The sequence below is a fragment of the Elgaria multicarinata genome, chromosome 1, assembly GCF_023053635.1.
Source record: "Elgaria multicarinata webbii isolate HBS135686 ecotype San Diego chromosome 1, rElgMul1.1.pri, whole genome shotgun sequence".
Taxonomy (NCBI): Eukaryota; Metazoa; Chordata; class Lepidosauria; order Squamata; family Anguidae; genus Elgaria; species Elgaria multicarinata.
In genome coordinates this window covers 156305314-156331706 of record NC_086171.1, presented here as the reverse complement: position 1 = coordinate 156331706, position 26393 = coordinate 156305314, and the positions used below count along the sequence as shown (strand labels likewise).

The following is a 26393-nucleotide window of genomic DNA, read 5'->3' as shown; positions in this document are numbered from 1 at the left end:
TTGCCATACCCACACTTATATGAGGGAAAGTATTCTTTGTTCCTCAATGTTTTTATTTTAGACCACATCCACTTTACATTTATGGCCTTAAGTGCCCGATATGAATGAAGCAAGTCTGTTTTTGTTACAACAACAGGCCATTTAGCATTCGTACAACAGATAATCATTCTTCAATTTATGCAATTAGCGTAAATCTTAAGTCACATTTAGAAGGAATATTGTGACTCACTAGTTTTGCTGTTTGCTGTGCAGCCTTGGTGCTCTTGCTTTTGCGGTTTTAGGAATAACTTTCATTTCTTCAAGAGATTTAACCTAAAGGTGTGTTGCAATTTGGGTCAGCTGTTGACAAGCTGCTCTGTATTTGGCAGCAATGGTTGCTTTCACTTTAAGAGATTCAGTCCAAGAACAGAGCAGGTTCCGGGGCTTGGGAATCACGATGGGACAATTAGTCAAGTGATGATATAAGAAGGAAAGCCTGACTGTCCTTAAGTCATGCATAGAGGTCTAAGTTAAGCGCAGCCTTCCAGTCAAAACAACATTTGATTAAATGATCCATGATTTGAGTCCGTTACAACAATTAGGTTGCAGATATGTATGCATATTTTAGACACTGAGTGATTTCCCCCTAGGTGTGACAGCATCATAGTCGGAATTCCCCCCTTTTTTGAGCATAACAATCTTGAGCAGGGGTAGGCAACATGGTGCTTGTGAGCATCAGTGTGCCTCCAGGCAATTTCCTTGGCACCCTTACCCCTTCTGCTTTTTAAATTTAGCACATTTCCCTACCAGCAGCTAGGATTGCTGTGAAATAGGTTCTGAAAACTTTGCTGAAAACTGTGGGTTCAGAGAAGTTGTTTATTGTATTGGGGCTCAGACCTCACCCCTGCCTTGAACTTAATCTTTTGGGCAGATTACTTGTTGTTTGCCATCCCTCCTGTGGCAGCTATTTTGTGATGGTGCCCAGGAGTGATTCTCAAATTGCCAAATGTCCCCACAGCCCCAAAAGGTGGCCTAACCCCGCCCCCGATCTTGATGCACTGCATTGTCCTGATTAGATTGCGCCCTTACCAAGTTAGCCTTTTTGGATCCTTGATGACTAAAGTAACAGGTCATCTCAGTCTTTTTTGAGTGTCAGAAACCACTATTGACCTAAACCGAGACTCTTCTGTCCTTTTGTTTTGTTGTTATGTTTGGCCTCAGAGTTGTTTGTCCTTTTGAAGCCTTTGTTGGATCCCTATATGAACCCGGTGCTTCAAGCCCTTAGTGTTACTGGCCATCCAGAGGCAAAGTTTGACTTTTACCCCACGGAGGCAGGATATCACACTTTTTAGGTATCTGGCAAGTTTTGCCCAGTTAGTCCTGATTGCCTCCATTTGGCTCTCACTTGCTCCCCTGAAATCATTTTTAGCCACAGAGTGTTGTGGTTCTGCTGCTTAGCCTTGAAAACCTGACTCCCTGAGTGTGACTGCCTTAAATCCCTACTTTATGCATTACAACTTGATCTATTTTTAACCAGTTTGTGTTTGGAAACTCAATCACTTTGCTGCAGTCTAGTGCATATCCCCTACCCCCTGCCCTGGCCCTTTTTGTAGCCTTTACCACCCCAAAACTTGCCAGCACTGAAATTTGGCAGTATAACACTGGCAGCGAAAAATACATTTTTTCACTTTAAAGTAAGGCATGCAGGGAGAGCACACCTTATTTTAATGCTAATTTTCTCTCCCCGGGCTTGCAGATACACAGTTATGTTTTAAAGTGAAAAAGGTAGGAAATTGGCCCCAAATCCTTCGAGGTTGCCACCTCTGCTCTTGTGGGAAGAATTGTGGGCAGGCCTCTGTATTTTGTGGTTTTCATTGTCTTTCATTCAACTCCAGGCCTTTTGTGGTCAGCCAAGTCCTCCAAAGGAGTTGGTTGAGGCACAAGTGGTCAAGAAAATGTACCTGTGTGGCACCAGTAGGTGTGAAGCTATGCTTTAAAAGGTAAAACAAGAAGAGGACTGCACACAATGTGCTGGAAATTGTGTGTATGAATCACATCTAGATAACCCTAGCCTTGTCCTCCCCTTTTGTCATGGTGAGTGTACACAAGACACACTCACCGTGACAGAGGCGTGTCTACTGCCAAAGACGCGCCCCTGCGACTTTTTTGCTACTCCCTGCTCTTGCAATCTCCTCCCCTTTCTTTTTATTTTCCTTTATTTTCCTTTTCCTTAGAACCCAGCTTAAGAAAATCCTTAATGGGTTAATCTCAGAATTTGTGCACTCATCTATACACTTGTCTGGAGAGGATATTTGGTCGTATAACATGCCCCATTTTGACCTAGTCTAGGAGTATTTTCTCCTGGCATTCTTTTACATTAGCAGGCTGCCATTGATTTATTCAAAGGAAGCACAATTTTGAAAGCAGTCCTGTTGAATGCTGGATCCATTTTTATATTTTTAGATCTTTTATGTGTTCTCAAAATGCAGAGAAAACTGCCTTTCATGATTCCAAAGGGCAAGCTTTTTAATGAACTGAGCTTTATTTGGGGATTTGCCCTCTCATTATAGTGGCTAAGCTGCCACAGTTCCTTTGTTCATGAATGGTTACCTGGAATCGTCTCCATGGGTTTGTTCAAGGCATGGGTGGTACTTGTGGCTTGCCGCAGCACAGTAATGTGGCTCTGGGCTTCAAAAGGGATGATCTTCCTGTTGGCTTGGATTGATGAATATGAGTGAGCTATGCTGCATTAGCTGAATGAATGGTATGTCATCCTACTCCTAACTTTGTAAATGATGGGTGAAAAGCTTTAGCTAATGCCTTTTTAATAATTAATTGCTGTGTACAGGCACATTTTAAAGCCATTTTCATTTTATATGTTACGATAGAGTTTTGATTAATTACTCTTTCTTGCAAAGTTGTAATAGAATGGTCTGTGAAGAAATGTTATACTTCTCATTGACCAGCTAATAATGGATCGGTTTAGAGGCAGTTGGCTATAGTTCAGGCTTATTTATTGAGTATAGTGGCATGTACATCAACGTTAAAGTAATAGAATCTGCTGTCTGTTTTGATGGACTGCTGTCCCCTGCTCTTCTTACATTATGTATATTTGAGTACTGGGCAAGGAACTCCTTGTGTGTGGATAACTCTACTGGAAAATAAGTGTTACCTCTGGGGTACCCTAAAATGCCAATCTTCTTGCTACCACAATTTTACACTAATATATTTTACCGATACAACACAGAGCTCTCACATGTTGCCATTTGGTAGTCAGAAGTTTGCATCTTAAGAGCGGTGAGACAGTAGTGTTTGGCAGGAGCTTGTTGCGCTTTCTACAGCCCACTGTATGGTTGGACTCTGACTTACTCTGGCCCCGTTCAGACAACATGTTAAACCATGCTGCTTAACCACAAAATGGTTAATGGAATGCAACGCATTCTGTTAACCATTTTGTGGTTAAGTAGCATTGTTTAGCATGTTGTCTGAACGGGGCCACTGTATGTATCACCCAGTGTTTACTGAATAAAACTTGGTGAACACAACGTAAGTTGAGACCCAAAGACTACAAGGAGTTCCTGTTACTGGTTGAACCCACAAGCTTGCTTGTTCTCAAAATCTTGTATAGAATTAATTTTAACACAAATGAGACCAGGCCAGCCAATTCTTGTGACAAAATGTAGAATAACCTGAGACAAACTAAGAAGTGCATAATAAAATTAAAAAATATTCTGAAAAGTGGAGCATAAATTTGGGCACACAAATACAGTAACATTTCAGTGGTCAACTTCATCCAGACGTTGGGTTACAATACTTGGAATTACAAAGAATAGATAGATTTAGACCATGCTTATGAAAGAAAAGTCTCTGATGAGCAGGAGCTGCTATCACTGAGTTCTTATGGAAACCTGCTTGACTAAACAACATAAATTTGACAACTTGAATCACATAAATACTACCATTCTGAAAGAAGGAAACTCTTTCCAATAGAGTGATAGCATAGTCCCTCATAATGGCGGAAGTGATCTCCACAACCTTTTAAAGTTTCAGTATAACAAATGATTAATTAATATGTGCCTTAAACTGTGAAGGAGCTCTGGAATCAGTAATGTGAACTGACCATGTAAGAGTCTTATTGACACAATTAGCTAATGTCATCATAAAGTTGACCTGGGGATTACAGAGAAGCTCACATTTAGTTCAAATGGAAAGGCAAGGAATCTGAGATAATTGGTTCAGTGTAAACTCAGGAATGAAAAATAACAGGAATGAAACTTTAAACCCTTTGCTGGTTTACCTGCAAATGGCTACAAACTGCCACCCGCTGCAGATTATAGAGATCATGCAACCATATTATTGTAACGTTTGCATTGGCTTCTAATTTATTTTCAAGTCCAATTCAGAGTGCTGATCATCATGTTTAAAGCCCTAAATCAGTTTTCATCAAGCCACTGCCTTCCAGAAGTTTTGGACTATTTTGGGTTTTAGTTTGCACCTTTCTCCTCAGTAGCATAATTTTAGACTTCTGTTGTCATGACTAGATTCGCAGCAGGATTCCAAGGTGCGCTTTTGCATATATTAACCAGAAGAAATACTTCTACCCTGCTTGAACCGCCCCACATACTTTGCAACCTTTTGTAACTTTATATTGAGTAAAAGGGTAAAATAGATATTTATTTATTTATTTATTACATTTCTATACCGCCCAATAGCCGGAGCTCTCTGGGCGGTTCACAAAAATTAAAACCATTCAAAGTATAAAACAACAGTATAAAACCATAATATAAAATACAATATAAAAGCTATTAAATAGTGTTGTGTAGTAAGAGCATTTATTGTGGTTATTTTTAAAAGCATCATAATAATTGTAGCATTGTTATCAAACTCAGGTCAGTTAGTCCACCCACTCACCCCCTTTTTTAAAGTGAAACATTTGTGCTGTTGGCATGCATAGTTATTATATAGGACCATTTAATTGTTTATAACAATAGTGACTCAGTGTGTAGAGCCAATGCATTGGCAAGAGAAATAAATGTTTCAGAGGAGCAATCACAAGGGGTATGGAATACAAGGGGGACTCCTTGCCTTTCCAGAGCTGTCTGGTAATATTCAGACTTGCATAGATCCTGCACTGCTTGCAAAAGAGCTTTTTAAACTGCAAATAGCTACATATGTTTCCATTGCTTTATAATATGTAATATGCCTTTTGACTAAAAACACATATATTCCCCTGAAAATAGGAGGGGCCAGGGAATCTTAAAGCAGTACCTATCCAGTCCTGTAGGTCATTTAAGGAAGGCTGCAGTGTATTTTGTACATTAATGATTGCTACAGCAGATATTAACATCAAATCTGTGTCCTGTATCTGTCCACAGAGTTGTTCGTATATAGAGTGTAGTAATGGTATGCAGTACCTATTTCATCTATTAAGAGTTCCTGGGGGGGAAAGCAATAAAGTAATGCAGTAAAAAATGTCCCAATTGTCCCTGCTATAAAATGCTGTTGGGCCTTCTGGCAGAATGTCGTGAGCAACGAATGGGGCTGCCCAGCTGTCAGCAGTCATTTAGTAATGAAATACCACAGATTCATTGAGTAATTCTCTTCCTCTCCTTCCTCTGTGCTCTGCCGCTATACTCACTGAAGAGAAGAGTCCGTGAAATCAATTAGCTGAGCTACCTGTTTCATGCTGGGTGGAATTAGTTGCAGGGAGAAATCTCAGTTTCCTTCAGCATTAGGTGAATTGTGAGACCAATTAGTTGCTTTAAACCTCCCAAGAAGATTTTTAAAAAAGATATATATATATAGTAAAAACAGCCTGGCTAATTTGGCATGCAGACATCACTAAACTTCCTCAGCAATGTATTAGTTGCTTGAGTTAAAGTTAGCCATTCCAAATTTCATCTGGCCCAGCTTTCTGAAGGCTTCTATTTATAGTTCTGTTTTGAAAAGATTTACTGCCTAATGGTGTTTAGCAAAAAGTGTACTTAATACTTATGTGTTAACTTTGCTTCCCTTGAAGATGGTCTGACAGTAATAACTGTGTTCAAGATCTAATCTGTCTGTGGTACATGCATATTCTCAACCAATTTTGGTGCAAATGAGTTGTGATGGTTGCACTCATGTATCACTGGATGGTGTGTGGTTTTTAGTATAAAGATTTAAGGCTGCGTTTTAGCCTTGCAGTCCTGTAGCTTAGCATAAAATGGTTCGAAAGATTTTCTCCTGTAGTTCAAGATTCTCAAAGCTGCATGAATAAACCCAGGCCTCTAATAAACAAAAGCCTAAAGAGCTGGTTTGCTGTCTTCTCTGCAGTTGCCTAAAGCTTTCATCTGTCCAGAAAAATGACAAATTGCATCAAACAAAAGAAGTTATTGATGGAAGAATATTTTTTGTTAACATTTCCTTTAAAATCACTTGCATTTTCTGATGTGCTCTTCTGACAATTAACTGCTTAAACTCTGCTAAAAAGCACTTTATAAATTGGTGATTCATGCCGTAAATTTTCGTATTCCCTAGAGGTAGGAATCTTGTCGCATTAGTGTTAACTGGAAATGTTTAAAGGTAATAGTTAAGTAAATATTTCAGTACTTTGTGCCAAAGCTGAAGTTTGACCCTTCTTTTGCCCATGAAGTCTACATTTTTAACAGGGGAAAAGGGATGCAACTAGAATGTTTGAAGTTTTGTTGACCGTTTCTTATGGACCTTTTTGAAGCTGGATCATTACTGCATTTTAACTATTGACGGGATATTGTGAACCTTGCAATGTGTTCGTTGTCAGAGTGTTGGGGAATGCAACATACTTGCTCCAGTTGTCCGACAAATCTCTTAAACAGGCTTATTATTAATCCCAAGTACAAAGGTACTGTTTCAGCAGAGTGTATCAAAACTAATTTGAAATCATGAGATTTCAAGCTGAAAGATCTCTGCTCAACAAATTCTAATGCGGGAAGGCATTGGCTACTCCTGACTTCTGCTATGAGCATATATTTTTTTGGTAGGTAGCTAAAGTTAGCTTTTTAAGGATTTCAAGAAACTTTACTATAAGAGTTCTTAAAAACGTTGTGGGAAGAAATTTGTTGCCAGCTGTGAGTAAAATTCTAGAAGCCATTAGAAGAGTTAGCTGGAAAAGGGTGGTCAGTTTAAACCAAGTCCAAAAATGGTGACTTCACTAGATACCCTGTACCAGGAAGTGAGAGCAGGAGGACATGGGGGAATGACAGAGACTACAAGCCCCCCAAACCTTTCTTCATAGCCAAACCATGGTTTCGTTTCTACCCCTGAATTTAACAATAGTCTCCCCACGGTCTCATATAGTTGGTTTTGTTGAAGATATGTATATCATTAGAAAAGTTAAAATTAAATGTTCCTTGTAGTGTAAAGATTCTCTGAATGTTGTTGCTTATGTAGACAAATGGCACTACCCACAACCAAGAATTAGATACTAGAAGCCTTAGAGAAGCCCTAAGGTTTCCAAAAGGATTTTAAAAAATAAATAAATAAAAAAATCCCTGCAGGAGTTTGCCCCCCTCCAAAAGAGCCCAAGGTATGCAAGGCTGACTGACTGTTGTGGGGTGGGGTGAGAAGAATGGAATATCTGGAACAAGGCATGGCTGATTGGCTGGAACACTCTGGCCCCACTTGTATATACTAATGGCAGTCTAGGTTTTCTCAGTGTGCTGACCCTTTGCAGAAAATATGACTCAGTCTACATAGGACAAGGAGGTAACAACAGGCTTGGGGATTCCGAAGGTTTGTAGCAGTACAAAAATATATAGGAAAAACCTGCATCAGGGAGAAGTCTCCCAAACAGCCCAGTGAGGACTAAGTGTGCTCAGTGACCATGGAATGTTGATTGCTGCAGGAAAAACAAAGGAATAGGGTGCGGTGGAATGGAGTGTCTCCAATCCAGAATATCAGCAGTCTATACTGCAACATTTTGTTACCTTCCAAATTCTAATTCCATATAGCATAAGAAGAAAGCACTTAGAACAGATACAAAGCCTGCATAAAGAATTTCTGAATTGGGTGTACATTTTTCAACATGACAATCAAATTTAACAATATTCACTGAAGAGACACAATCTGTATTTGATTGGAGGGAGTGGGGGGAGGGGTAGAGAGCTAGGTGTTAATAAATAAAATTTTAACAGTTACACATTTTCTGATATATGGATACAGATATAAGCCATGATACATGGATGCGTGATTCTACGATTCCCCCATCTCAAAACTTTCTTGATTTTTTCTTTTGAAGGACTGTCCAGCAAAAGTTTTTTTTTAAATTAAATTCTTCTTTTTAATGTTCTTATGAAGAATCGATTGAGTGGCTGGTTATGCTTTTTCTAGTGTTTTTCTAATTAGCAGTGCTGCTCTTGGGTATCCATATATATTGAGAGGGGAATGAAGGGTTTAGTTATTGCAGCCTTGCAACCACCCGCATACTTTTCTGAGCCACCCGCCCCCAGATGCCTCTCATTGCCACTCCTAGGATACAGGAAAGGAGTTGCTATTATACGCATATGTGTGCGCGTGCACGCACGCACACACACACACTGCACTCCCCTTCTCAACTCCTAGATATCAGAGAAGATGAGCAGTATTGCATGACAGTTATCCACTATTTCCTTTCCTCCCACCCCAAGACTTTGAGTTAAAGGATGTAGGTCTACAAGGGCAAAAGAACCTCATCCCTATAAACAGCCTCCATAGCATCTTCATACAATGCTCTTCCCCAGGAAATATGCCTGGTGCTCATTTTGTTGGAGTGAAGGTGAAGTTTTTTTTTAAATTTCCCCAAACTTTTAAATTTCTTACAGAAATTGTTTAAAGGCTGGTGTTTTATCCTGCTCTTTTATTTTTTTTTATTTTTTTACTATTTTAGATTTTATTTTTGTTAGTTTGTAAGCTGCATTGGAAATATTTACATATTTCAAGGGAACAAGGACAGAAAGAATGGAGCCTCTTTCTGAAGTTCTTTTAATACATGGAGTGGATGCAGGATCCTGTGTACTATGCCTCTACACATGAATTTTAGGGTGTTTTTAGGATGTTTTTAGGATGTTTTAACAATGTATATTATGGTCTTAATTCAGTTTTATGTATTTTATATTTACTGTTGTTCCCCGCCTCGATCAAAATGGAGAGGTGGGTAAGAAGAGATGATGATGATGATGATGAACAATAAAGAATCTTGTGGCACCTTAAAGACTATCCCATTGATTATGGCACAAGCTTTTGTGGTCTATAGTCCACTTCATTAAATGCATGGAGTTATTGAAAGTTTCAGACCTATGAAGTATTATCAAGAGTATTTATACAACCTGAAACTCACAGTAACTCTTCATGCATTTGATGAAGTGGGCTATAGTCCATGAAAGCTTATACCATAATGAATTTGTTAGTCTTTAAGGTGCAGTGTTTGGTGCAGTACAGAAAGTGTTTGTTGCAGTACAGAACTCCCTTCTTGCTTGCCTTCCTTACTGCACCAGAGAGACAGCCTACCATGGAGCTTTATTCTGAAGGTATTGAATATAGCTGGTCCTCTTTCCTTTCTAGGGGGCTGTCTAAATGTCATCTTTGTCCTGCGATGTCTCCAAATTAGTGCTCATTGCTTAATGTTGTTCCTCGCCTCGATCCAGGGGAAAATTATTATTATTATTTATATGACACATCCACCAATTCGTTGCCATTGCGGGGCAAAGAGACAATGACGCGCAGCTGAAAAGTCAGAGACTTATCCCAACTTTTCCTGCTGGAAGCGAGGTCAGCACGTCTCTTCCGCCGTCTGTCTTCACTCTGGTGCCACATCAGGTGGCCTTCCCAGTGGAAGGCGACTTCCCATTGATTGCCGGAAGCCAGGGGAGGGGGTGAGCCTGGCAAGCCAATGGCTGCCAGAAACCCTGTGCTGCCTCTTTTTGTCTAGATAACTCACTGCCATCCCGCAGCAGCGATACTACGGGTTTGGCGCCAACTCAACGCCATGAAGGCAAGGCCCAAGAAAGGAGAGGGAGAGAAGCAGCTCCATGCGCTGCTTCCAGAATTACTCAGCAACTGAATGCAGATATTTCAGTCTCGCCTGAAAACAATTTTTAGTTATTTTCAAGTCGGTTTTACTGTATAGAAAACTTTACTGCCTGAAATAATCCTTATCCACATTGCCTAAATGCTAGAAGCAGCATTTGAGCCAAAGAAAAGCGAACACTATTGCTTGAGTTGTGCTGACTTGTTCACTGGGTGTAAAGTTGTAACAATTTTATTGGTTGCAGCTGACAAACAACAAACTCAAGCGTAGGAAAATGTTTGTGGTTTTTAATATTTGTAGCTTTTAATTCTTCTGATTGTTAAAATATGTGTACAACAGCTTTTGCTGAATATGCATCATTAGAAACCACAGATTGAAACTGAAAAGATCTACGGTAATAAAGAACTTGTCAATAGGAAAATTTCCTGATCATTCTCTGAATCTCCTCCAGGCCATTTTGGCAGGGAAAGACTGAACCTACATAACTCTTGTTTCTTAACTATAGAACAGTAGCAATAATTTGTTTAGATGGCTACTTTTACTATTATTGTTGTATGAGGAGTCATCTAAACCCAAAAAATTATGCAGTGCCCAGTTCCATTCTATATCAGGCTTATTAAGCCTCTGCCTCTTCCTTTCTTGGGCCCTAATATTCTTGTTCTGAATGATGTAGTTCATTTTAAATAAGCACCCTATGCTTCAGAGTGGATCTGCCAACCCTCTCCCTCTTTTGTTTCTTTTCTCCCCACACCCAAATTTCATTGGGTATGTTTGGCTATGCGTGGGCACCAAGGAATAATTGAGACTAGAATTGGTGTGCCAATGGTTCCTAGGAGTAGACCCCCTCCCCCGAAGTGAATTAGCACTAAAGTTAAGTATGAATGTTTCTGTAAAGGGCAACATAAGTCAAAATAATAATAATAATAATAATAATAATAATAATAATAATAATAATAATAATAATAATAATTATATTTCAATTCTGCCCAATAGCTGAGGCTCTCTGGGCAGTTCACAACAATTCATAAAAATACAGAAAAAAATTAACATAAACATTATAAAACAAGGTTATAATAAAACATGATTTTACATTTTTTAAGATACAAAATTTAAAACAATTAAATAGCTAAAAACAATTTCTATTCAATTTCAATTAAAAAAACCTATTGAAGACAGCTGACAGAAGCGCCCCATTAAATGCCATTAAATGTTTGGGCATAGAGGGAAGCCTTAACCTGGTGCCAAAAAGATTACAGTGTTGGCGCCAGACAGGCCTCAGTAGAGTGCTCATTCTGCAGTTGGGGCACCACCACAGAGAAGGCCCTCTCCCTTTTTGCCATACCATGCCATACAGATCAGTGGTCTTACTACATCATGCAGAATGTTGGGTCTGGGATGTTGACTATCTTGCATTTGGGACCAGCAGGCATACAAATAGAGTGTAGTTTGAAGGATAAACAGAAAGCACTATTAATGAGAGCATTGCTACATCCTACATCCATAGACAGTTAGGAGGTTCCATACCCTATGGGGAAATGGGGCTTAAATAGTAGAAAATAGCTTCAGGTTCATGATTTAACCTAACTTGAAAGGTGGGGGTCTGGGAACTGCAAAATAATAATAAAAAGATACTGTGTCTTGCTGCACAATCCTGAAAGCTGGGGGGAGGGGAAGAGTTGAGGGTTGGTTATTTTCTGCTCTTGGAGAAGATATATTTGCAGTATGCAGAACGTTTTCTTAATTTTTGCTTTATCTTGAAAACAGACTAATAATGTAACATTTGCTTGGTTCCTCACACCATTAAATTGTCTTTGTTGTTTTTTCCCTCCTCTCCATAAAGCTTTTGCCTTCAGGAATGTAAGCTTTGGCAACCAACAGAATTAATAAAGCTTTCCTTCTAAGTGCTGTAAAAATGTGTACGTGTGTGAGTGTTGAATCAGATCATAATGACTTGGAGTGTACATTTCAGCACATTAATGCCTGAATGGATTGAAAAATCCACTAGCAGTAACTTTATTCCTTCAGCAAACTCAGTAAAAATAATAATACTGAAAGCCTTCTCAAGAGGCTTCACATTTTGTATCCCCTTTAGGTATCTTACAAGGTCAATTAAAGACTGTAGTCTGGAAAAAGAGTGAGTAACATCAGTAGGAAAGCAGTGACTTTACTGGAGATAGCAGATGGAAGGCACCCCTTTTCAAAGGTCTTTCCATTTACTATCAGTACATAACTCATAGAGGTGGATATTCTATTATAATCAAGGTTTATCTTGAATCAGTGTGTTAGTAGAAGATAGTTCCGTTGGTGAACAAGATGTATAAAAGTTGTGAGGCATAAATGAAATATAAGGAAAACGTATTTATAGTTTGCGATAGCAAGGTCATGGTTAGGTGAGGTGTTGTTTTTAAGGCCAAGCTTAGGTCTTGCATTTTGCAAATAGTTTCTTTTTGTCCACAACACAGATGAATTGAAAGAAATGGACAGAAGTCAGTCTTTATGAAAAGTACATCATATTACCGTTGCATACTGTCATATCCCTCCCCTGAGATCCCTTCCCAGAGGCTATGGATACATGGGGGGGGGGGGCATTGTATAAGAGGAAATTTAACCTTTTTACTTCAAACTTTACCCCTTATACACTTAAAGCCCTGTTCAAGGAAATACTGCTTTCCCCTACTATTCTTTAACCACTCTCAACACCATATATTCTCTTTTGTCTTACTTTGAAAATAACTTGGATAGACGCAACACAGCAGATTTATGAACAAAAATAAATTATTATAACACTTTTAAACAGTAAATAAGATGTATTTGAGTGTGTTAAAAATACTGAAGTTGATTCTTTTTTATAATATTTAATCTATTTTCTACACCTTCCTCAATCTTTCCTTTTCTAACCCTAAAAAATAAATAGCCTTTTCCTGCACTCTCTGACACTAACTAACTGACCATTCACACTCTTCGTTTTTAAACACTCACCCCATGCTCTCCACCAATCAGTCACCATCACACCAACATTCCATTCACGCTCTTCCCCTCCCCCCTTAACTCACTTACCATATTCGTTCTATATAATTGACACTGACAACATTACCAACCTATAAAATACATTATATCACATAACCAGGTATCACACCCACACCCACACCCACCAAACTGCTGTAAAAACAAAGGCTGATAATATTCCTATTGAAAAATGTTTTGCCTTTTGTTCCATCCTTAGCATATTCTTGTTGCTTCATTGCTGTTTTATGGCTTTTGTGGTACCAGTATCACATTCAAGGTTCCACAAATTCACTCAGTGTCTTGCCAGTGGCAAGTACCCCACACTTACGACAAAAGCATCCCTTCTGGGAAAGAAACCTGAGTGAGGGTTTTCCCCCCTATCCTCCAGAAGCCCATCACTTTGCTGCCTTCTGCAAATCCCCAATTGGAAGGAGAGAACCCATTTCTCCTTTCAAAGAAGGTCGATTAGATTCATTTCCATTTGTTATTTGTGGGAAAGGGAAGAGAAAGAAATCATCCATCCTTTTTTGTTCAGTGTGTGTGTGTTTGTATGTATGAATGCGTATATAATATATGTAAACTAGCCCATAAACTGAGGACAGAAAGAGAGAGAAACCATCAGACCCATTGCTGACCATCAGAACCATTCAGTGAGCTCTGTTTGAGACTTGTTTTCTGTAATCCAAGAGATCAACTTTATTTTCAGTCTGGGAGTGTTTAGAGCCCAACTGATTTCTAGATGGCACCAGTGCATTAGAATTAATCCTTCAGGTTAATCTCACAGTTACTAGTGTTTTGGGTTTTTTTTTAATGAACATTCTCTATCATCATTTGCAGGCAAAGTATATTGAAGGAGCAATGTGCAAAATGCCTTTGTTGTGTTGAACATTCTCTGAGATTCCTTGGAGACCATTTTTGTTGCATTGGCAAATTACAAAATTATGCTGAAGTATGCACATTCTCCAGTGTTTCTTGGAGACTATGCAAATTGCCCAGAGAACATACAAAAAACACTGTTGCACTCATTACCTACAAACCAGGCAGTTAACCCTGCTTACACATCTGGACAAGGGCAAATGAACTAACAAAAGATTTATTACAACATATTAAGCATAAATCACCCAAACCAATAGAATAGGGCTGTTCACACAATGTGACAGCCCACCATGGGTTATTTAACCCATTTTGAATATTCATTCCCCGCTTGGGGGTTGTTGCGTTGTGCAAACTTGGGTTATGCGAAGGTTAAATAACCTTCACATAACCTATAGTACCGCCGCTCCAGGATTGTCATGTCATGTCATGTGAACCCATGCTCACTGGGCTCACACAATGTTACAACCCCCACATTGCATTTTGATATCCAGCATGATGCCTTTAGGTGTTGTAGCGAGTTGCGTCTTGTTCTTTGAACCCAATCAATGTCTTGTAAAGATGAGCCCAATGAATCCTTCACAGGTGACGAAACACAACTGAGTGGCTTAGAACAATTCTCCAAATGACCATAGATGGATTGGTCACAAATATCTCAAACAGAGATCTAGTATCCAGTTACAAAAGATAGCAAAGTATAGTCATTCTCAGCATCGGCTCTGGGCCATCAGCAACCAGACTCCAGCTCTGTAGAATGGGTTCCCAGAAGGCAAGAAGGTACACCACAGCTCTCAAGAAGCTAGGACAGTCTACTAGTTCCTTATTGAGGTCAGTCGTACATCTTCCATTTTCCTCTTTTTCTTCAAGTGTCCTTTGAACAAGAACTTGCAACAGCATAAGTGCTCTCCCTTTTCTCACCATCTACCTTCAGAGCTTTGTCTGAAATACTATCTTGGTCAGGGTGAGCACACCCACATTAACTCCAGATATATTAACTCCCTCCAAACCATAGCACAACATGGTGTAACATGACTTTACATCATTCATTTTGCAGGATATTGAATTATGGCTGGATAATGAGCACAGTTCCCTCTTCATGAGCAGATTATATGCACATTCTCACACATTCTTCATGAGGTATAGTGAATGTACACAGTGGCCAGATTTTTTCTATATTGGCCATTCAACTCACATTATCCTTAAAGTGTGTGTGCATGTGTGTGAATATATGCACACAGGGCAAATTTGCATGGTCAGCAATCTAACTAATTGACGACATAACCTGTGAGCGGAGGTTAGATTAGAGAATACACACCCATGGAAAATGATTGTGCAAACCAGGTCACAGTTCTCTTTCAAGCAGGTGTTTGGCAGAAATTGCCAGCATTACTTTTGCGGTGCTGCTGCTATCCCTCAGAAAAGCCCAAGGAGAAGATACATTTCTTTGAAAGGTGGTGGGGTGGTTTCTCTCCTTTCCCATGGGATGCTTGTACCTGCTTGAAAAGGCCAGTGCTCATGCCACGTGACTGGAGAAAGGAGAGGTCAGTGGTGACCAGGGTAACAGCTTTGCTAGTGAATCGAGCCAAAATTCATTACCCAGGTCACAGCATGTCACAAGAGAAACCCGGGAGCATTTGTTAGAGCCCTCTTGTGGAGCTGAGCTCTTAAAAGTTATTTAAGTACTAGAATGTTGAAGACAGTGAGGAATGAGGGAATGTATTTGTCATTTAGGAGCCATAGCCATTCATTTTAGAATTTCATCTCTTATTTCTTCCTGCTTGCTTAGCTTTAGGCTATAATGAAGTATCAGAGTATTGTTTTTATGGTCCCTCCTTTCTATTTCCCAACTTTTAAATGGATGAAGCTATTGTTTCTCAGAGGCTCCCTGACATGGGGGGAAAGTAACCATGCAGCAGTCTCGTCTGTCTTTGCTCATGGATTCAGTAAGTGTTCAGCATTCACATGGGACAGACATTGTGGTACACATGTCCATATACTAATGTTGTAAATACGTGTGCAGAAGAAATAGCAGTTCAAACAAACAAACAATGATAGGAACCGATAGAGCCCTGATCAATAGAGAGGCATCTTGATTCTTTGTTTGATCTGTGTATCACTGACCATCACATAACTTATCTCCTGCCCAAGGGTTTTAGATCTCTTTCAACCAGGTTTGCTACATGTTACCAAGAATAATATCCAGATGAGTGAATGGTTGTAGGCCAGTGGAAATGAATGAGCAGTGATTTAGGCTTGTCAGTGCTATTTGATTACATTATCTCTTTGGATTGGTTTGTTGTGCAAGACGGAAACAAGAACATGCAGAAAAATCGCAACAAAATGCCTTTAAAAAGATAGATGGATGGATGGATAGTCTCTGTGTGTATTTCACAGTATGTTGTTTTTCCATCATTGGGAGTTTTGGCAAAGTCGGTCTTCCTGCTTGCATGCTTCTTACTACACAGTTGTGAAATACCAGATGTTTTCAGAATAGCATTAGAACAGTCCTTTGGATGGCAGAGAATGTAAACAGGCCAGAAATTGTACAACAACCCTTATACTCCCTGAACTTTGTAAATTGCTCTTTGGGGAATAAGCTTCCTGTGGTCTCTCATTTGGCCCAAGCAACAGATAGTTATTGCTAGTGATTCTCTGATTGCAGACTGGAAGACCAAGGGAGTTAGCCAATGTCCAAAAAGCAGTGGCCAAGACTCTATGTCTTAATTGGAATAATTTCCTGAACTGTTTCTTCTTAAATGAGTTGTTCTGCCTGTCTGCAATAGCACCCTTCCTTATTGCATGAATATTACCACTAGTACTACTCAACATTGCATTGTCATAATTAAATCATAATTTACCCCATCTAGTGGTGTGTGGGTGTATGGGTGCGTGCATGTGAGAAAGAGAGAGAGGGAGGGAGAAGGGGGAGATGGGTGGCTGCCTGAGCCAGCACATGCTGGGGTGCAAGGAGTGGTGGCAAAGTGTTAGAAGATGGGGTTCTGTTTGCCATGCATGGCCTGGCTTGAGACTCCTAAGCTAGCCTTCTGCCCGTATTGAAGTAAGATTAAATTGCCAGCCCTGCTGGCTTCTGTACATGGAATGGGAAGGGGGGCATTTTGTTTACCAAATACCTTGTCCCAGCTTTGTCCCCAAAAATGCCTTGCACTGCTTAGAGTCTCTGTGCAATATCCAATGGGGCTGCACTTCAGAATTAATGCAGCACTATCATATGCATTCTCTGGTGCAATGCCGGTAGTGAAAGTTGTTGTGACAGGTTTTCTGGAAAACCTGTTGCACCAGTTTATACTATTAGTGTTGTGCTAGCGGTTGTTAGATACTGCCCTCTGTTAGTTCATGACATTTAGGGGGTGCTGTAGGGCAAATTAGTATCTCTTAGCCTAACCATTTTGAAACATTATCTGCAGTATCTTTTTACTTTGCAAAACATTTGAGTTGCATCTGTCTGGGCTTTAGGAGACCAGGAAACATATTATGAAGGATATCAGGCACATTTGGTGAATAAGAGAAGTTACAAGTTCCATATACTCTATATTTATGCACAGCTGACTTTGTAAAGTTATGATTTTTTAATCAATTCCAATTTCTTAGTCTTGTGTTAGTGAAAAGTCTTTTGCCTCCTATAAAGAATATTTCAAAAGAAGCCCAATTTTTATGCAGACTCAATTTACCATCACAACAAACTATAGTTTGTTCTAATTATAGTTTAGAATTTAGACAATGGGTTAAGCTTCCAGGAATATAGGCAATCATTTTCATTGTCCATCTGCTACACTCCTGTCATTAGGTTCAGTGGCCTCCAGAGGTGAAATAACAGTGATAAGAATTATTTGTTCCTTAATCATGGTTTGACATGCTGTTTAAATTGGGCCATAAATACATAGAACATAATTATTATATATGGAGTACTTCTTTCCTCATTATATACATTGACAAACTGTAGCACAGAATTAGTCCTTGGCTCAGAATACAAACATGCTTTAGGGTTACACACTCTTTTTAGTAATGTGTTGGTGTTATCCTCATCACTGCAACATTCCTGAATGCATCCAGATCAGGGTGAAAAAATGCTGTGTAGTAGAGTAAGAGGGAAAATGGGAGTTAAATCTAATAAAGCAGTGATAAGAGGCATAATTCATTGCTTACACGTGAACTAATCATGCATCATGTCAGGATGAAGGTGAGAGAGGCAGTTCTATGACACGTTAAAGGATTGCTCCATAGAAAAGCTGCTTCCCTCTGCTAGAGGTGTGGTTTTGTACCAATCAATCAGTAATCCCTGATGAGTGTTGCTAGGCTTAATCCCCTAAATATTGCATGTGTTTCAATTAAAGGAGTGTGATGCAGAGCACAGTTTTCTTACCTTTATATTTAAAGAGCCTTGGATAACAGAGGAACCCCCTGCAGTTTTTGATATACAGTGCTGATTTGGGGAAGGTTTCAGGCCGAGCATCACAGCTGTTTAACAAGACTTTCTTCAAGCCTTATGCTACTGAAAAGGTCTTTGCCTGATGGATAATATCAATTTCAGAAAGACAATGGCTGGGTTTGCATGACACAACAACCCACCATGGCCAGCTAGCCATGGTGATTTGTCGTGTTGTCCAAATCCAGAGTGTTTTCCTTGAGGTGGCTATGGGATGTTGCTGTGCGGCACTCAGAGCAACTGGTGGCAGTCAGTAGAACAGACTACCTTGAGAAAAAGACTATTTGGTGGCTGTGCAGCAGTAGCAGGTCATCTGGTCTTCTAGCTGCTAGCTGTAGAATGAGAACATGGCTGGCAAAGGCAGAGAGAGAGAGAGATGAACGGAGCACATGAGACTATTTTGGGGTTTTTTATTTATTTATTTTTAAGGGGAGGAGAGTGAGTGAATTCAAGTTTATTAGTGAGAGAAAGAGAGAACAAGGAAGGAAGTGAAAGAATTTGTGTGTGCATACTTGCGCTCATGCCCTAATTTCTTTCTTCTTTGTGTTTGTGGTGCATTCTTTAAAGTTTTTCTTCTGCTGTCTACCATTGGTATAAATGCAACCTTGAGTTTTCTGTTGTGTTGCTTCTTGCCAATATTACTGAGTATGGGAATGTGCAAAGGGGTGGATTTTGGGATGTTCTGAGAATGTGGTACTGTGTTCCAAGGGCTGCTTTTCTGTGTGAGGAGATGGTGATGGTGATCATTCATAATGATGTGTGGCTCTGTGGATTCCCCCTTCGTACTCATGATCTTGATTCTTTGTGCAATGGAAATTGCTGCTGGAGCAGTGCGTCAGTATATATTCCTTTGTTGGGTGACTGTGTGTGAGACAGAGAGCTTCAGTGTGTGTTTATGTTTTCTGTATCTGTATGCTGTTAAAGGGGAAGGTTGTGTTGGTAAGAGTTCTTTACCATAGAAAAGATATTAGTCTTTTGCTTCCAGGAAAGCATAGAGGATGATTTCCACTAACATGTTATGAAAAATGTTTTTGTTTTATTATTGTACTTTATTGACTGCATGCATGTGTATGCACAAATGTATGTGAGTTCTGTATTGAGGGCCACTACAGATGGCTAGCCCCAGAACCCATCATGGCCTTGATGTAGCCCTAAGGATATCTCCATAAGATATCATCATTACCTGTGGCAGCATCATGATTTTATATGGTTGTGAGAACTCTGCATCCTGCTCCCCACTGTGCACTCGTGATCTTAAAGTCACTTGATTCTCTGTGGAATGTGAATTGTTCTGGAACAGGATAATGTGGTTCCAAAGTACTGCTTTTTTGTGGCTTTGATTCCCCCCCCCTCTTTTGCATGTACAATCTCAAAGTTCATTTGCCTTAGTTTTCCCCTTTCTGTGGTATAGTTGGTGGCTGTTGGGGATTCAAAAGACTCTGGTGACATCCTTGGCTCCGCCTCTAACAAAATGCCCTCTGTCCTCTCAGTCAGATTGGCTACCAGCTGCCACTCTACAGTATACATAGAGAGGACCAAAAATGGTTGGGTCTGAGAAGCTGAACCTATGGCTTTGGCAGTTTCACAGTCAAATATGGCTTTGGTACAGATCATATAGCAGCACTATTGTCAACAGGAATACCGTAGTAGTTAATAATGTACAGAACAGCACGCATATATCTAACCACCATAGCAGGTAATTCTCTCAGTATTGTTTTCCTCTAATTATATCTCATTGAGCAAACCTTTCAGTTTCTTCCCTCAGGTATTGCCAAACTGAGTCAGGGAGTGTTTCTGTTATAATGCATCCCTACTAAGCCGTGTATGTACATTGTCATAATATCTTTAATTAAATGGCTGCACGCACATTTCCTTTTCTTGTGCAATACACAGACTCACTGGTATCCACTGCAAGGAGACTTTTGAACAATATTGCACTGATCTTGTTTAAAATGGTCACCTGTTTTACAGTTTACCACAATGCCAAACTAGCATACCTTCTTTACATGGTCAGAGTTTGATTAGTAATAATTTAGCATCACTTGACAGCATATTCCTCAGGATTCTTAGAGAACGCTGTTTGTCCTTCACAGTGTCATATAAAAAGTGAAGACTGTGCCTGGTCCTCCCCACCACCCCCAACACTTTATTTCTTACTAAATACAATGGACTTTATTGTTACACATAGTTCAGTAAGTTCTGGTTCCTCTTCTCTCGTTGGCTCAACACTGTTGACTTTCTGCCCTGAAAGTACTAAAACAGATTTAAGACAGTTTTTCGCCCTCAAAAAGCAAGCGTCTGTCTAGGTTCCTCTTTGATAAAATTGTGTGGGGTTTTTTGTCTCCCATGCCAGATAAGAACACAATTAAACAGAATTTGCCTTCTTCCTCAAAAGAATTCTTGAAAGGAGTTCCTGTTTCGTTTTTCTGTGGAATCGGTCATTTTTCTTGGACAGAACCTATAGGCACTAGTAGACTAATGTACCGTGACCTCATTTCCCCCCCAAATTGGAACATGTTAATAATTGCATTCTTTCCCTTTGTGCAAGTGTCTTTCTCCCATTTTCTGTTCAACTTCTCAATTAGTACTTCTGTATGCTACTCAAGTGTAGTGACCCACTTCTTAGGTTGCTTGAGGAAGTATTTCAGTCTTCTTTTGATGCTCATACGAGATAGCTACTGTTCTGCCTGAATTTCTGAACTCTTTTTCCATATCTCTTTCACTTTGTATCTCTTCTTTCACTTGCATTTTTGTAAGATTAATTATGGTTGCTGAGTTTGTGGAGGAAGTGGTGGATACCTTCCAATCCAGCCTTAAAATAATTTTCTATTTTAGGGAAGAGATGCCAAAATTTTGAATAAAATTGTGTAGTTTTACTTAGTAGTTTTATTTTTAACAGAATCTCCATGTCCTGTCATTTAACAGGAATAGTAGCCTTGATTTACACATTGATTTATGACTGATACTGGAATTTTAGTTTTTAGGATTTCACATTTTCTGTAATCCTTCCAAGAGTCAGAAGCAGAATAGTCTCTGTTTGACATTTCAAATGTTTCTGGGACATTTTGCTCTTGAAACAAATGTATATTTTCATTTTCACTTTTAGAATTCAGGTATCCAAGTTTAAATGGCAAATTACAAGTATGATGATAGCTGTGCATGCTGCAAACACATTTAAATGGCCAGGGTTCCATGTAGTAAATGTGGAAGTGAGGTGACTATCTTTTCCTAGGAGGAAATGTTCCCGTCCTATTCACCATTGATGGTGCTAGATGTTTGTTTTGTCTTTTACATTTTAGTACTTTTTGTTCCAGTGCTCAAAATGTAGAGTATGAATTCGCTTGCAGATTCAAGAGTGAGATGTTACCCTAGCCCTTAGCTAGACCTACCTGTTATTTCACAATGGAGGGGTGAAGATCTCACAATGTTTTTATCATGAGATCCCCCTCTCTGTTTACACATGGCTCTTTTTGTTAAAGGGGAAGATGCGCACGAGCACTCGTGCACAAAAGGTAAGGGTTTTTTTAAAAAATAAACTTATTTCCTCCGGTCCCCCCACTCCCCCCCCCAATGGGCACAGTGCTCCTGAGGAGCTCATGCGTGGGTCCTGGCTCCTTGCGAGTAACCGCGAGGAGCCAGGACAAACCGCGATGCCCAGCTACACATTCTGTGGTATCGGGCTCAGGCTGAGACCATAAAAAAATGGGCCTAAAGGGTAGAGCAAAATCCCGGGGCAAGGGAAGGATGATCCCTCCCTGATCCCAGGATCCCCTGTGCGTCATGTGGACGCACAGGGACGATCCTGGGGATCGCCCCGAGATTTTGCCCCGTCTAGCTATGGCCCTAGATAAGTGGGTGCAGGGGTTGTGGGTAAGAATTTATTTTAGGCAATAGGGATATTGGCTGTGTAGCTAAAGTGCAGGTTGTATACACAATTGGCACTATGTGCTTTTGGTTGTTGTTGTTGTTGTTGTTGTTTTAAAGGGTTTGTCTATCCTATCCCAAAGGCACAGTATAAGTAACAACGACGTCACATTTACCAAAAAAGAAGGGATTCCTGCTCCCAAAGAACTGACAGTTGTAACTGTGAATAAAAAGGTTGACAACAAAGGGAGAAAAACTATTGAAATACTGTCTTTATGTTATGCTAGATTTACTGTTGTCAGAATTTCCTGACATATTCCGGAACTGGGGTAAATGTCAACATCTACTGCATTTCTGAGATATACTAACCACACAGATATAAAATCAAAGGGGAGGGGGGGAAGTTCCATCTCAGCACTCTCAATTCATATGGCCTTCAGTGCAGCTTATAAACTGTAGATTCAGTCTGTGGATTTCTTTGCCCCACCTCTCGGTGCTTGTCCATAGCATGGTACAAGGTCGTTATAATGAATGCAAGACCTATGCATGCCTTCCATATTTCCATCTAGCCTGCTTAATCAAGAAACATGAGACTGCAGTGAGAGAAAGGATGGCTATATACAGCTCGTTCTTAAAGCCTAAATGCACTGCTGATTAGTATTGTGCAGTGGAAAACCTCTGCTGGTATTGGGCTATACAGCTGGGAAGGTATTTTCTTCTGAAAATGGATGACATCAGCTACAGAAATAAAAGGCTTTTGTAGATTCAGTTTCAAAATGTAATGGTATTTATTTATAGAAATATATATATTAAAAACCTTTATTTTAAATATAAAATACATTTATATTTTAATGTAAAATATAAACTCTTCAGTTTATATAGATTATCTTTTGTACACGGACAACTTTTCCTTATAGGCAGCAAGAGTAGTAAAAAGTAGTTTTGAGGACAGAGGAACACCTAGATCCATCTTAATCACTGACTTGGAGATGGCAAGTAGAGGAACGTTGCCATCTAAAGGAATGGGCTTCTAACCAAGATTATTAGGGTTGTTGGTATTGAAACATTTTAAAATTTACTAACTGGCTTTTTAAATTATCTGTTAATCTGTATATTAGCAAAACCTCATAGAAGTGCCTTTTGATGAGGATATAGTTTCGTTAGTTTGCAAGCACTTGAAACGTGATAAACAAAACCTTTCTCCATAAGGCAGGAAATGTCTTCTTTAATTGCACAGTCCTATATGTTTTTACCCAGAAGTAAGTCCTATTAAGTTAAGTCCCAGATAAGTGGATACAGGTTGCAGGCTAAGTTGTTTCTTAAAGCAAACTTAGCACAGGGAGGAGCGGGCCAACATGTTTTTGAGGGCCTGGATGGTGGTGTGCCTTCAGTCTTCATTCTTCTAGTTCATTGGTTGGAGGTTAAATATTAATATGCTGTTAAAGCTTTAGTTGATTGATCTCCAAATTAAATTGATTAAAGCTTCCTGGGATCGCAGAGAGGACAATAACTGGTGTTTGAGAGAGCAGGACGATAAAACATTGTCTACATAACTTGCAGTTCATCAATTGTTTTTGGTACACTTTATAGCCATTTTGATCCTGAAAGAAAGTCATAAATCTGTTCAGCCTGAGATCAAATTTGAATTTATTACCCTGAGGGTGTCATGGAGTGGGGGGGAAGTTCAGTTTTCCCGGCAATGATTTGGTATTTCACATACATTGAGTCCTTATCTCAGAACCAGGTGAGTATACTTAAAGATCAGTTTGTTATCTGTCCTGTATCTGAAGTAAAACTCTGCTTGTTTTATTATTTTAGTGAACTCGCATGAAAGAGACATCACTCAAGGCCAAACTAAATGTGATGTGGCCAATCTATAATTGTGTTTACAGGCTCCCATGCATTTTAAAAATAAATTAATGGGGTGGGGGGCAGGGTCTGAATTGGCAGCCAGCATGCAGCATTATGTGGCAAACAGCAAGAGTGGATTTTAGTTGGGAAAAGGGTTAACCTGCTCTCACCAATCCAATTCTCTGTTGTCATTGTCCCCCCAGCTACTTTTCAATCATCATCATCATCATCAGTCTGTCAGCGTCATAGCACCAAAACAATGAAAACTAGACACTTGAAACTTGGCATGCATACTGAGGCTATGTTGTGGTTGCCTAGTTTTTAGAACACATTAATTCATTTTAATTAATATGTCTGTGTGTTTGAAGCCTACAGCAGCAGCTTTATTCACAGAGTTCCCTAACCAGTAAATAACTTTGCAATCAATACAGTTTGAAGCCAGAGTGAATAGTAGTCCAAGAGCCAGAGTTATATGGCTGCTCCATGTCCACTGCTGTGGGGCAATACCCCTCAGGGGAATGGAGCGGGCAGACTGTTCCTCAGTAGGCTAAAGGGGTGGACCATAGCAGGGGCTATGCCTAAGTTGGGTAATGTTGATTGAAGGCTTCAGTGTATCAAACAAAGGGCTATTTCAACCTAGGCAAAGCTGGATTAGTTCACTACTTGATTAAAAATAATAATATCGAGTTGCACTCTTGATAAACTGCTCATCTGACAGCAAGCCTGCTGGTTGACCTTCCTCCACCCCCACCCCCCTGTGAAGTACGTTCTATTCATTCAGCTGGCAAAATAGGCATATGTTTATTTGTTCCATGTTATTTATGTGAGGGAGCACCTTGTCTCAAGAGGCCCCTACTTATGATTATTTGTGGAGTTGTCTAAAGCCAGTGGTTATGAAAGGGAATGCTTGCTGTGAATAAAAAGTCTTCCATTGACAAGAGACAGGTGAAATAAAATATTGGAGCCTCCTTATTGTGGATAACACACAGGAGAGGGCCTTCTCAGCAGTGGCCCACACCTGTGGAACAAATTCCCACTGGAATTCTGCCATGCACCACCCTTACAGGCTTTTAAGAAGGCCTTAAAATGTTTTATTTTACTATGGCCTTCTCATAAATGAATACTGTTTTCCTGCTCCTGCCCTTGTTGTTTTTATTGTTAGTTTTTACTGTTAGCTTTTATTGTTTGTCACTGATATTTTACTGTCTATGCTTTTATTGCTTTTAATGTTTATACCATTTTATGTATGGTTTTAAGCCACCTTGGGAGGACTTCTGTCCTGAAAGGCAGCTAAGAATTGTTTAAAATAAATAAATAATAAATAAACACAGAACCTAAACAGTAAGCAATCCAGGTGCCCAGTGATTCTACCTAACCGTTGGTATAGGAAAGTGTGTTGCTTTTCAAATGTGTTTGGAGGTCTCATACATTTTCTTTTTCTTCCTTTGTTTTGCAGGAATAAATCTGCATCTGGGATATTGGATGTATTGACTGCTTGCCTTGGAGTAAAGGTGACTTTCTCCACTTTGGAATATGGTGCCTAACTTCAGCATCCCATTATTTGTTGTGCCAGCAGTAGTTCTATGCTGCTTGATGTCATCAACAGAGGCAGATAGTAAGTAACACTCAAATGGAAAAATGCTATGACTAAGAACACATACAGCAGACTTTATTCATCAAGAGTTAAACAGGTCTAAAGCACACATACATTTGAAACACGGGAAGGGAAAGGTTGGTGTTAAGTTTGTTTCCAGTATGTGTGGTACAGCCAAACAAGTCACAAAATGAGGGAAACTATTGAATTGCTTCATTGTTTTCCATTACCAAATTTCAGGTAATCATGGATCTAAAGGAGGTGAAATTCTTGATTTCTTGTCAGGTCTTAAGATCTTTGTTTTTATTTGGAACCAATTTTATTTGGTTCTGGGTTTGTAGTATGTGACATTCACATACTATTACCATAGGCCAGTCATTTGAGAGGGATGGACATGGGCACATCATCTGGGAAGGTTGTTCCTGTGCCTCTAGGCAACAACTATAAAGACCTGCCACTGACTTCCCTTTCCCTAATTGAAGAGATTTGGAGCACAATCCTCACCTGTTCTTAAAGTACAAAGTTCGATGCATACTCTTAAGATACAGTTGTCAAAGTTTCTAACCTCAGGGCCCACTTGAGAAGGCTGAACATTTCTGAGGCCTACTAATCACAAAATGGCTGTGGAGGGGAGGTAGAGCTTGATGTAATTAACTGGTGATTACTGACATCATTGAAATCTATCTATTCCTCTCTGGAATTAGTACATTCTTTACTACAGGAATTTTCTTGTTGCGGGAATTCCATAGTTCAGCTTATAT

The 26393-nt window shown here is 39.6% G+C and overlaps 1 protein-coding gene across 5 annotated transcripts in view; it reads left to right on the top strand.

The window, feature by feature from the left end:
- Nucleotides 1–26393, top strand: part of PTPRF (protein tyrosine phosphatase receptor type F) — a 589418-nt gene that overhangs the window by 186015 nt on the left and 377010 nt on the right. For all 5 annotated transcript variants that reach the window (XM_063140104.1, XM_063140096.1, XM_063140111.1 and 2 more), the window contains exon 3: nt 25495–25653. In XM_063140104.1, the coding sequence (XP_062996174.1) occupies nt 25572–25653 (82 nt within the window). In that variant the 5' untranslated portion in view covers nt 25495–25571. The remainder of the gene's footprint in view (nt 1–25494; nt 25654–26393) is intronic.